Source organism: Poeciliopsis prolifica, unplaced genomic scaffold (assembly GCF_027474105.1).
Source record: "Poeciliopsis prolifica strain line A6 unplaced genomic scaffold, Auburn_PproV2 SCAFFOLD002, whole genome shotgun sequence".
NCBI lineage: Eukaryota > Metazoa > Chordata > Actinopteri > Cyprinodontiformes > Poeciliidae > Poeciliopsis > Poeciliopsis prolifica.
The window spans coordinates 14,921,519-14,934,610 of record NW_026562377.1 but is presented as its reverse complement, the minus strand read 5'-3'; the positions used below and the strand labels follow the sequence as shown (position 1 = coordinate 14,934,610).

The 13,092-nt window shown below is 38.4% G+C and overlaps 1 protein-coding gene across 1 annotated transcript in view; it reads right to left on the bottom strand.

The window, feature by feature from the left end:
• The window catches only part of LOC129370740 (voltage-dependent R-type calcium channel subunit alpha-1E), a 92,546-nt gene that overhangs the window by 19,214 nt on the left and 60,240 nt on the right, over window positions 1-13,092 (bottom strand). Inside the window, exons 6-20 of the mRNA XM_055046917.1 lie at window positions 11,139-11,242; window positions 10,778-10,936; window positions 9,841-10,031; window positions 9,048-9,151; window positions 8,573-8,688; window positions 8,292-8,345; window positions 6,201-6,287; window positions 5,821-6,030; window positions 5,624-5,736; window positions 5,400-5,512; window positions 4,800-4,931; window positions 4,351-4,420; window positions 4,126-4,243; window positions 3,674-3,741; window positions 3,450-3,541 (exon numbers count right to left, since the gene is read on the bottom strand). Coding sequence (XP_054902892.1) covers window positions 3,450-3,541; window positions 3,674-3,741; window positions 4,126-4,243; window positions 4,351-4,420; window positions 4,800-4,931; window positions 5,400-5,512; window positions 5,624-5,736; window positions 5,821-6,030; window positions 6,201-6,287; window positions 8,292-8,345; window positions 8,573-8,688; window positions 9,048-9,151; window positions 9,841-10,031; window positions 10,778-10,936; window positions 11,139-11,242 — 1,731 coding nt within the window. The remainder of the gene's footprint in view (window positions 1-3,449; window positions 3,542-3,673; window positions 3,742-4,125; window positions 4,244-4,350; window positions 4,421-4,799; window positions 4,932-5,399; window positions 5,513-5,623; window positions 5,737-5,820; window positions 6,031-6,200; window positions 6,288-8,291; window positions 8,346-8,572; window positions 8,689-9,047; window positions 9,152-9,840; window positions 10,032-10,777; window positions 10,937-11,138; window positions 11,243-13,092) is intronic.

The following is a 13,092-nucleotide window of genomic DNA, read 5'->3' as shown; positions in this document are numbered from 1 at the left end:
TGTAATTTCATCCATGACATTCCAGACAGTTTGATTCACCTTGATACTAGTCAGACACAGGCCGGCTTGCATGCAGTGTTTTTACCAATAAGTTGATGTGAGGGAAATGCCACCCTAGTTTTTGTTAAATTAAATATCAATATTAAATTAAACATGTGCACTGAATGTAAGCTGATTGTTAGAAAGTTTGTTTGAACCTAAGAGTTATTTTTGATTCGGCATGAAGCCATTTACAGTGGAAAATGTACAAGTCCAGGACCAGTTGGTTGTGGAAACCTAAGATTTCTGTCTATTATTTTTCATATTTTGCTATTTTATGGGAAAATAATAAAAATGCTTTGTTAACACAAACAAGCGAAAATACAAGAAAAATATTTCTTTATCTTATTTGTGTATTAAATTTTTTAATCTGGGACTTGAGTCTGAATTTTGTACCACAAACAAGAAAACTTGGTATGACAAAAAAAGGCTCATTGAATCCTTAAATTTCTGTCTCTTAGGTCCTCTGCTTCGTTTAATTGATAAGTATTTAGATTGTTGGGGTAAATAGTTATTGCTTATGTTTATTCACATATGTAGATGAGCTGTCATTCAAACTTTGAAATAATAAACTTATTTGAGCTGAAATATTGTGCTAAACCAAGTTGTTTTTGTAGCGTATTTGTGTATCGTGTGTGCATGAATGCAATTTCCTCAGAGCAAATAATGTGTTATGACAAGAAAATGATTCTTTTCCTCATGACAATAAGACATTTTTCTCATTAGCTGAGAATAATAATTAAAAGAAGACATGTAAAATATTTATAGTGGGGTCGTCGGTTCCTGGCCTCCATAATTCTGTGACTGTAATAACATAAATAAACAGAGTGATGCAGAATGAAATTGGCTGAGTTGATTGGAGACATTTTTATGGACTGAAAAAAGGTTGGACAGGTGGACAGGACAGGGTAGGACAGAACATGGACAGATGACTGACTGAGCGACTTGGTTTAGCAAATCAAGCACATGTGAGTGAGAGATTCAGAGAGCTGAACAGACAGTGTTACTTACTGGAGCGTGGATTCTCGTGCGGTCCGTGTTACCAATGAGCGATTGGTTGAAAACAAGACATTAGTGCTTTTGTGAGCAGAGACAAAACAGGCCAGGAGACACACAGCAAAAAAAAATGGCATCTTCTTCAAAGACTGGTGGCTGCAAACAAAACAGCTCCACACCAGCCGCTTTTAGTCTTTATCCGTCGCCCGAGGATAAAACCACTCTCCTTAGAGCAACACACATAAATAATTAATCCAAACTTATTACACAATGTTACCTAATCTGTTTAATGCTGCTTGTAACTAAGACTTGGGGTTTTTGATGTGTGTCTCCTCTGGAGCCAAGCGAGCACATTGACCAACATGATGGATACAGCATCAGAAAAACATTTAAAAAACATTTATAAACATCAACATGAGCGCAACATTGATAGAAAGACACTCGGATCAAACAGTATGAGAACACACATATGGGCTCCGTCAGCAAAAAACACAGGAAAGAAGAATTGATTTTTGAGGAAAACCAACCAAGCTGGGATGCAGCTCAGAACACCACTCTATTCAGACATGCGGATAAATTTAAGTAAGGAAATTCATGTGCAGAGCATTTGCATGTCAGATTAAAATGGTTGAACGGTATTTGTCGGGGGAGTTAAAGGCATAATAATGGAAGAAAAATAACACATGCACACTGAAAACACCTGCTTTACTTTGAATGAGAAGCGTTTTTGGTTACTGTGTGTTTCTGGTCTTTTTTTCTCTCTTTTTGATCATGCAGACCTTATGACATGCAGCTCCACATGAAAACCATCATCTGACTTCAACATGCAGGGCTCTTTGAGTTCAGCAGCTGGTGTCATGCAAGTTTCTCCAACGCCTTCAGGGCAAAGCGTGTTTAACTTTTTGCTTACATCTTAGATCAAAACCCTAATGGTTCGGAGAATGATCTTAAAGTTTAGATGCCAACCCTGTTGACCTCTTGATGATCTCACCATTCCTTTAGACTCTGACAGCAAAAGCAAATCCTGATGTAATTTTCTGTTTAGCTTTCCTTCCCTTGGCTAGCTTTGAAGCAAAAAGTAAGGCAGTATACAATGCCATAAGTATTCATGCCTCTTTAACTTCCACATTTTTCGTCATGTTACAAACAGGAATATATTCAAATTTTTTTTAATCAAAATCTTTTACAAATGAAAATCTGAAAAGTTTGACTTTTTGGATTTTAACTCTCATTTAGAGTCATACTCCTAAACGTATTCTAGTGTAATCATTAGCAATTAATCATTTAGACTTCTGAGGCCCCTGTCCCTCCTCAACTAAAGCCTCCCCCCAGCATAATGCTGTCACCACCATGTTTTACTATGAACATTTTCATATCAGCCAAAAAGTAAAATGTCGGGCTCCTCTGATCAGAGCATCACATGTTTGTAGTGTCTCCTGGCAAATTGCTTATGGTGTTCTTCATGACTTTCCGGATGCTCTTGAAATAGTGTCATTTTCTTTTCATTTTCAGATGACGTGTTGAATGGTGAGAAGTTTAATGTTTCTGCACAACTTTGCCCTGATTTATCTGTTTCCTCTTTGGTCTTTACGATGCTATTTGCTCACTAATTTCTTCTTGCAAATGTTTCATTTAAACATAGGTGAACTCCATTTGTGCACACCATGCTTCTCAGATTCTTTTTTTTTGCAAAATATTTTGAAAACCTTGAGGGTTTGGCTTGTGACATAACAAAATATAGAAAATGAAAGGCTTTGAGCACTTTAGCAAATCCTTGTAGAAAAACGGGAATAAAACAGTAACTATCCCAGGGAACAACACAATTTCACCAGAGTTTAGTTGGAGCTCAGTGGGTCATGTTGATAAACTCTGTGCAAGCTCTTCCACGTGCCCATGCAAAAAAAAAAAAAGAAAGAAAAAAAAACAGCTCCTTGTTTCACAGCGTGCATACAGAGTTTTCCACTCCTGTTCATGCACATGCACTTCCAGGATGTATGACAAGGCAAAGTGCAATCAGATACTGAGAAACAAAATCTATTCTGCAAGTAGAAAAGACAAAGTCGTGTTACTAGACCAATCAAATTATTCACACGTTTATCCAGCTCTGTAAACTGGCTTATTAGAGGTATTAAGTAAAAACACAGTGGTCAGTCCTTTATGCCGTTTTCACACAACAACCCAGAGGAAACAAAACAACCATAAACTCTTAATCTTTATTCATGGACGTTTGTTTTGGCTATTCAGCAGAGTGTATTTCTCCAGTAATTCAAACAATTGACAAGCAATATTTTAAAGGCGACAGAAACTCAAAACTAGATAGCGGAGTCCTTGGCACAGATTCCCAAGTGAGGGAAAGGAGAGAGATAAAAGAGTACGGAGGAGGTCAAGCAGAAAAAGCTGCATACAGAACTTACTCTGAAGACATGAAGGAGGAAAGCGGTCCGACCTCCTTCGCTTTCTGCAGGGCATGCTTCTGGTTGAAAGCTGCCTCTGCTTCTTCTTCATCCTGATCAAAAAATAATAGACACCTGAGCAACTCCACCATTTGCAAATTTAAGTAATAGATCACAATCAGAGGATTTGCTGAGGAGTGACAGAAAACACATCAGATCAGGTATGTTCTGTTTCGTTGTATCACCTTGGTAAGTTCTTGTGCATTGGCGAGGTTATCCACAGCAATGGCCAAGAAGACATTCAGAAGAGTATCTGGTCACACATATGTTAAGGAGGCTCAATCCATCAGCTACTGTTTATTCAGACAAAACTGGAAAAAGATTATTGAAATTGAGAGGTTGCAGCTGGAGCTGCACAGAAACAAAGTTCATCAGAGTTGACTCATTGAAAACTGAATACAAATTCAAGCCACACTTTTCACAATTTCTGCCTTTTTATGTGGAACAAAATGTTTATTTTTTTTTCTTCACAACTACGCACCAATTTGTGCACATAAAACCCCAATAAAATACAAAGTGTGTGGATGTAATGTGACAAAATTTGAAGAAGTTGAAGAGGTACAAACACTTTAGTGAGGCACAGTAATCAATTCTCAGTTAGTGAAAAATTACAAGTAAAATTGCAAAAAGTGGATACAGTTTCCAAAAAGAGTAAGAACTATAAAATAGATGGAGGACCACATCCCCGACTTCACTCCTCCTTGGGAGCGAATACCGTTATACATGACTTCATTCCAGTCCTCTCCAGTCAGGATCTGTTCAAACATGCCCACACAAAACAATAGAACATCTGTACAACCAGCCTGATGAGCTCAGCTGCAGATTTACTGTCTGTAGTAATTGGTCACTTTTATTTCCAAACCTGAAACACAGTCATAATGGCAGCAGGAAAGGTGTCAAAGTTTGTTGGAGTGTAGTCTTCAAAGATGAACCTGTAGGAAAGACAAGATATGTCTAGTACTGTGCGTCAGGATACATTGTGATTAGTTTATTTACAAAGCATTTTCTCTTCCTCCAATGGAGGAAAGTCTATCACAAGAACATGTTTATCTATTTCTGTCCGTTTTATGAACGTGTCAGCCAGAGAGAAACAACTCAGGGAAAAACAAAGAGCAAACCGTGTGGGCCACAAAGGTCTCAAATCTCCACTCAGAGAGTTGGTGCAGTGAAAACAATATATCCAATTTCAATACATTAATCTTTCTTTGAACCCAGTATAATTACATCTTTGACAATTTAACACATTTTCTGATATTTCACAGAAGCATTCCAAATAAGCTTTCAGCTTAGTGAAAGGGACTGTAAAGTTACCTGCCACCAAAAAGCTGCATGCCAAGGAGTGCGAAGACAACAATGAAGAGAAAGAGAAGGAAGATCAGGGAGATGATGGACTTCATGGAGTTCATCAGAGACACAACCAGGTTTCTCAGAGACGCCCAATACCTTGACAGTAACCAAATATCAAATTTCTGTTAAAATCTAAAACAGCATTTCTGATTCAAGCTTTGAGTAGAAGAAAGACATTGAAACTAAATGTACTCACTAAATGTAATCAAAATTGCCACTGCACAACTCTATCCATGCGGAAGAAACTTCTTAAAGCCTTTTTTGTTGTTTAAATTTAGTACCACAAGTAATGCATGCATGCAAAAAACATGGTAACACACTTCAGACGTAAAAATATAGTCACTCTTTACTTCCTTTTAATCATCATTAATAAAATAATTTTACGATAAATTATGTTGGAGTAGAGTCAGTCCTGATACAAATGTAAACAGCTCTTGATGAACCCCAGAAAACCTCTTCAAAATCTTGCAAATGCAATTCAAGTTTGGACTGATTTTAATGTCCTTTGACCCATGTGAAGGAAGCATATAAATGGGAAAAAAGCAAAAAGAGCTGACGACTAACTTGGTGATTTTGAAGATCCGTAGCAGGCGGAGAGCGCGAAGGACACTGATACCAAATGAAGTTCCTGGTCTGAAGAATCCCCACAGCACCTCAAAGATACTGCCAATGATTACCTACAGTATGCAAAAGATGTGAACAGATTTATAAAAAATTTGTATTTTGATTTAAACCACAGCATCTTAATTGTGTGAACTGCATATGAAAAAGGAAGATGAGGCACTAACACTGCAGTCAAAGCAATTAAATGAGGAATGAAAGTAGAGACGTGGTCCCAAGCTGTACATCTTCAGGAACATCTCTGTCAGGAACAGGGCAAGGAACAGGAACTCTGCATAGTCTTTGAAAACAGAAACACATATTAACTACTTCCAATGTTACTAGAAGACATTTTCCTCACATTGTGTCGTCTTGCTGAACTTACAAAGAAAAGTGGACAGCCAGAAGGGCTGGTTGTGGTGCACAATGGCGACACACAGCGTGTTGAGAGCCACAAGGCCGAGCACTGTCCAGTAGAAAGTGTGTGTCTTCACCACACGGCGAATGGAAATCCGCAGGAGACGCTCTTTACGTCGAAAATAGGCTGTCGGACCTCGCTTTGCACTCCGAACGTTGGCTCTGGCCATGGGCATGCCTTACAGGAGGGACAGTGGGTAGATGCAGAGAAAAGCTGTGGTCTAGCAGCACTTACACAGCTTGGTGCTAACAACAGTGACAAATCCATTTCAAACTCCTGCAACGTTCAAATCAAATGGAGTTTAACTTCCAGTTAAAGTGCAAATATTTCAGATTGCATCCACTCACCCACAGAGGAGATATCTCCATAAGGTTCCTCCCCTGACTGGCCCTGATCCATGCCTCTCCTCTTTATGGTGGTTGCTCGCTTCAACACTGAAGACATAAAAGGGTCCGGTGGCAGATTGTGCAACATTCAAACCAACATATTGTAGGTGAAACACAAGCTTGAAGGTTGAATCATTTTGAGCTCTTGGTTGTGAAGAATATTTGTTCAATTTATTTTTTAAATCCATTGCAACTAAACCGTCTTTTGTAAGCCCACCTTCAAGTGTAAAACATGTAACAATCTCTGAACGAGGCAAGAACTCTTGAATGAATGTAAAACAACAAAGCAAATAAAATGGCCCAGAGCCCAGCATGCTAATGGGAATATGTAGTTCATTAATGTTGCTGCTAAATGAGACAAAAATGATCGTCTAATTTTAAAGCAACGGGCTAATCACCTTCCTTTCAGCGAAATCCTAAAATATCTGTCAGGAGGAAAGGAGTGGTTCCAGATAACTTAACTGTGTATGCCCTTTCTTTTTTAATCAGAGTTTACATAGTGGAAAGTCGAGCAGGACACAAACACTAAAGCCTCTTACTGACAAATGTGTATACGATTCCCTCTCATCTTATCAAATCCCGACTAACGCCTTCCTGCTACCTCTGGATCTACTTGCAGTCAATATTTGCTCGAGGTCTTTTTAATAGGCCCGTGATCACACAAAAACATACGCAAAAATCCTGCTGCCGTTTCCCACATAGCGGTGTTTGCTAAGGGCAGGAAGATTCGGTCCTGTCAACACAAACACACATCCAGGCTGCTGCCTTTTCAGACCAGCGGTTGCTAAGGCAACAGCAAAGTGCCACCTTTCTTTATAATCAAAGCCGTCAGAGGATCCACATTTATTTCCATCGCCACTGAGGACAGTTCCTATGTGCACAACAGATTATAACTTCAGTTTATTTTTCTTTCACTTTACAGTGTCAGAGTGACCAGGTTGCATAGACAGAGCTCTTTGTAGCAGTTTCAGTGGATTTCTGTGTGCCTGCAGGAAATTGGCTGTGAAGTTTTTTGCTGCAAAGTGCAGAAGATTTTAGTTGCCGACGCCTGACACAACTCCTACTCTGCTCCCAAAAGGCTTTTGGAGATGCCAGTCAGTCGATATATAATAAATCCCTCAATAAAAAAAAGATTGCTGTAGAGTTAAGAGGGTCGGAGAATGAGTTATTCATCTGCTGGTTGATAGATTAAACCAGGGATTTTTAACAAAAGGTAATTATTTACCTTTGCAACGATGCAGAAGTTCAATTAAACAAAAAAATAAGTCAGATTGTTCTTTGGAAATATATGTTTGAAGCTAAAACTTAAGGGTTTTGCAGGTTTTACTATATGAAAATAAATATTTGTCTAATGAAAGAATAGTAATAATAAAAAAATTGTTAGTGCAGAGTAATTAAAACAGGATTTATGTCACTCTATCTCTGGAATTGGATGGATGTTGTCCTTCCAAAAGATTGCTAAAAAGTGATTATTTAAAGACGAGTACAATGCATTATTATTATTAATTAATTAATTAATTACTTTATTTATTTATTTATTTTTAGAACACTTTCATTTGTCCAAAATAATTAAAAATAAAGTTTCCATCAGAATCAACTATGACTGTACTAGGAGGCTGAATTTCTGTCAATCTTGTATTGCAGTGAAGGGTCACAAATTGGCAATTTAAAACATCAGATTCTACACATATGTGACCATTAGTTGATCCACTTTGTCAAATAAAAAAAATGAGTTTCATCAAGCTGTTTTTAGAGATGACTGAAAGTATGAATGGTTGATGCAAATTGAATGACAAGACAGCATTTATGATCAAATTATTTAATCCAGCTGCAAATATCACTTGATTTTTCAATCTGCACAACAGAAAGGAATCACCTAACCTCTACCCCTAAATATTAAGGGGTACCAAGAATGCAAACCAGCCTATAATGAACAATTGATGCATGAGCAGTTATTTAAATTAGATCTTGTGGAGTATATAACTGAAAGTGCATCTTAAGATTTATTGTGTGCAGCCAAAGTGAATAAAAAAAACACCCCTGCTCACTCACCATCAAGAGCAGAAGGTCCTGGATTCCTGTTCTCCTCTGCAAGCATAACTTCCTCTGGGAAGAGAACAAAATATTGTATCAGAAGTGAGAATCTTGACTCTGATGACAGAGACAGCCTCACATCATTTCCAACCACATCTCCGACTCGGATGCCGCAAACCAAAAGGTCGACATGCTGCTTGAAATAGTCTACAGAGGACAGTATTGATCATAAAAAAATATTTATTAATGTTCCCATCGTTGTTGAGAAGAAGAATTTCCATAACTTGGACTAGACCCACCAGCTCGGTCAATCCAAGCGCGGTAGCCGTTCAGCTCTCTTTCAATCTGCTGCTGGCGTCTCAGCTTCATGAAAGCTCTGCGATTTTCCACTCTCTCCCTCTCTTTGGCAAATTCTCTGAAATAACCAGAACAATAATTGTTGAGAGTAAGAAACCTCTGCAGTCTTGAAACAAATAAACCCTCTGTTGTTGTTTTGTTCTGTACAATAAGTCCCTCTTACTGCTCAACCAAATGCAGGACAGGACGAAAGTTATAGGAGGCAATAAAAGCGAAAGGATTGTTTATTGCTCTTTCAATTTTTCTTTAAAGATTTCATGATTTTAAAATCTAAAAGTTATTATATTTTCCCCAAACTGGGTGATTCTGATTTGCAATCTGACTTCTGGCTACTGATTAAGAAATAAACACAACAAAAGACAGAAGTGAAGGCACTCAGTTAATTTCTTTGATTTATTGGTGTGAAGTAGGATCTACCCAGAGAGGACTCCCAGCACCAGGTTCAGGACGAAGAAGGAGCCGATTATGATCAGAGGGATGAAGTAAAGCCAGTTCCAGGTGGGACCCAAGGCATCATTGGTCTGAAATATCAAAATAAGATCAAAACTCCATTAAGTACAAAACAATCCCAAAGGTACGTAGCTAGTAGCTATTGAATAGTCATTTTAAGTGATGGCAGGGAAATGTACACTGACATTTTCCCCCTTAGTCTCTGCGTGCAAAAACTGAAAACAAATAGGTTTCTGCTCAACTTTTCCTTCTCGTCCTTTTAACCGATTTTGATATGAAAATGTGTAAAATGTGTAAAATGCCCCAACTGTGTCCAAGCTGTCACCTTACGCATTATAGAGAAATAAAATTTACAAGTATGTTTAAAATTGCAGTTCTCACAAAAAAAGTGTGAGCTACTAAGGTTACTAAGGGAAATTCATAACCTTCTTATCTTTCTCCAAAGAGAACACACACTCCACTGCAGACATACAAAACTACTACAGCGAGCAATTTTGCATATCTCTGTATATTTGTGAATATTCAAACATGGAAGGAGATGAGTGTCGATCCAGTACAAAGCAATGAAAATCAAGGAAGCCTTTTTATTCAGTTAGTTTGTAAACAGTTCTTGTTTCATTCTGAAATAATCCTAAAATATATTATGCGATAAAGCCTTTACTTCACCGTGAATCGGATTTCATAACAAACCTTGTAAGAATCCTCAAAGAATTTTAAGCTAGCCAAAATTGTATCATGAGAGGCAGACATGTGACCTTACATTGTAGAGCACAGTGGTCCATCCCTCCATGGTGATGCACTGGAAGACAGTGAGGACTGCAAACAGGATGTTGTCAAACTGGGTGATGCCATCATTAGGTCCAATCCAGGTCTCTGAGCAGGCGTACTTGGCTGGACATTGACGCACGCCACACGGGAAGTTGTACTCAGAAGAGTCCACTGTCTCATTTTCTGAACAGAAAGCGCAAAGTCAGATGCTGAAGAGTTTTCCTTTTTTTGCCGTAAATGATGCGATTCTGAACGTTTCGCCTCCCAAGGACTTTAAACCACAGCACGTTATATAAAAAAGGCTTTGCATTATAAGCACGGATAACCAGTGTCTGACAATTCAGTGACAGAAAATATTCACTTCAGTCTACTTTTTTCCATAGCTGTCAATTCAGCTCAAGTGAAATTGAGGGCAGCTTGGAGGTTAATAACAGCTATGAACTGAACAATAACTCATTGTGCTGCACTGCGTTGTGCGTTTTGTTTATAAAGGCCGTTTGGCTCCGTGGAGTCTCCAGGTGCAGCCTTACACGCTGTGTGTGCTTCTGCTTTTCTGAACATGACTTCACAGTTTTTTAGCCTATTGAGCTGCTCAAACTTGCAAAGTCAGAGATACTTGAATAATAACACAAACAACAGCTAAAGATGAAGCTCAGGTCTTCTTTTAAGATCTGAGACTAGGCTTGGAGATAGAAACAGTTCAGCTCTTTCATCTCTTTATATGCATGCATAATAAAAAACTTTAAATTTCCTTCAACATATTGATTTGTTTCATCATAACAACAAGGCTGTGTCATACACTTGTCTGTATGTGAGAAAACCAGATGCAGCTTATTGATACAAACATCTCACAGCATCTTGAAACACAGTGAAAAATGCACACATCATATCTGTCCAATATCAAGTAAACCAGCATGTGTCCAGTGTACCCAGTATTCCTGGCTGTGGTGTGCAGGTCTTGTGCAGTTTTCCACTGTAAAACTCCAGGCCGATGATTGCGAACATGAGGATGGCAAAGAACAGCAGCAGACCGATCTGCAGAAGAGGTACCATGGCCTTCATTATGGACTTCAGGACAATCTGCAGACCTGGAGATAAAAGTGAACATCAACCAGTTGGGTAAAGGTTGCAATCTATGAGCAGCTGCAGAAATAAAAGATTTGATGGAAAATCTTTGGTTTGCTCTTAGAGGACAATGTTAATTTGAAATGTAGATTTGTAGACGTATTCAACACAATACATTGAAAAAGAACAATAATGAACAAATACTAAAGAATATCTGACACTCACTCGGTATGCCTGAGACCAGTTTGAGGGGTCGCAGTACTCTCACAGCCCTCAGCGTCCTCAGATCCACTGAGATGTTCATATGAGCCCCTGCTGCAGCCAGGATCCTAAAAAACGCAACACAAACAGAAGACAGACACACAACAGGATTGACACATGAGAACCACAGTTTTTATGCTTTATAAGCTGTGTGGAGCTACACACATATTGTAGGAGGACGGCTGCAGTGCTTAGATATCGGAGGAGATGATGTGAGGTTCTGCAGCGAAGCCAAGACCACAGAAAGCGAGTGTTTTTTTCGTGGGGGGGGGAGGTGGAAGGAGGAAGGGACTTTTGCCTGTGTTCTTGTGTGTGGGAGGATGGCTGTGACAACTGCTGTTTAGGAGGAGAACAAAGAATAGCTCCATCATGGGTGGTTAGGATACCCCTAAGATGGAAAGGCACCATGTTTCTGGACAAACGCATTTATTTTTTATCTACCAGGAGAACCGAAAGTCCATCCAAAGTTATATTTTTGCTTTGTTGATCTTGTGTTGTCTGTTCTGCTCTTCAGATGCACCTCCATGGCCTTTAGCTCTCAGAGTGATGGCTAAAGAAAACATTGTCTGGTGATCTGAGCCCCTGCTCCCTCATTAGTCTGCCCTCCTGTCTCTGTTTTCGCCAAATTCTCTGATGTTGCTTTTCATCCCTTAACCTCCCTCTGGTTATCTCTCCCTTCCTTCACTTTTTTGTCAAACCCCTTTCCAATTACACCTTCTCTGTGACTTTTTTCCCCCTCTGCTTTTTCCATTTTGCACTTGAGCTTGCATATAGACTGAAAGACAAAGACAAATGGAGAAAGATGGTTGTGAAATCAAGGAGAACATTGAAGCCAAGGAATCTCCAAACTGAGCCTCTTAAAGACCTAAAACTTTAGCAAAGCTTGCATTTGAAATTAGAAGTGGTGTTTTCCTGAATAATGCTGGGCAATGATTTAAATCTTACAATAAAATTAGGGAGCACAGGTATCATTATCTCTGTAAAATATATTGCATATTTATCAGTATTTCAATATCACTGTAAATAATATCAATCTTGCAAGAAAAAAAACCTGCTAGGACTGCAATAACGATGTGCTAAGTAAGAATGTTAATATTTGATAATCACAAGTCAAAGCACTATCTCGACTGGATATGGTGTATTTTTCTATCATTTAATACAAATCAGTTCATTGATTAACCAAAAGCACTAAAATGCCTGCACCACAAACTGTTTGTTTGGCATCTTCAAAGAATATTTGTCATGCTTTTCTTGAAAACAAAATAGAAACTCAACTTTACTGCTAACCCCAGAAATGCATCTTAATTACATGTGGGACTGGATAAATACACATAAACAAGCATACTAATGGAAGGAAGTAGGAAAATACAGTAAGCAGACATTTTCTTACTTTTCTTGCCGAGTTTCGTTTAGGAAATTAACTTTTTCAGATTCCACTTGCTGAGTTTGAACTTGGCGCTACATGCCATTCTCAAAACTAAAAAAGTGACTTTTTTTTGTCTTGTGTAGGAGTTTGCCGTGAAAGGTCAAATGTTAGTTCAATAGTTGTGGCAGAGCAATATTAAGCCACTGATGCAGATAAGTGGATGTAACCTGGGTAAATACACAATCATAATAGTACAGTTGTCCTATTTGCATTCACCACAGTATCCAAGCTACATTGTAAACAGTCTGGTAATTGAAGATAACGCATCAATAGATTGTACAAAATGATTATTATCCAGGATTTATATACACAATAGTGCTTAAGCGCCCTTTTTATGCACACTAATTTTTCCTACAGAGATTTCACATTTAATCATATAACAAAGCACCACAAAACCAATTACATTTCTAGGATATAGCAGTGAAAATTAGTCTCATCTTTAGCTCTAGCAGACTAAGAACGTCATCTGTTTTAGAAAAATAAAAAGGGAAG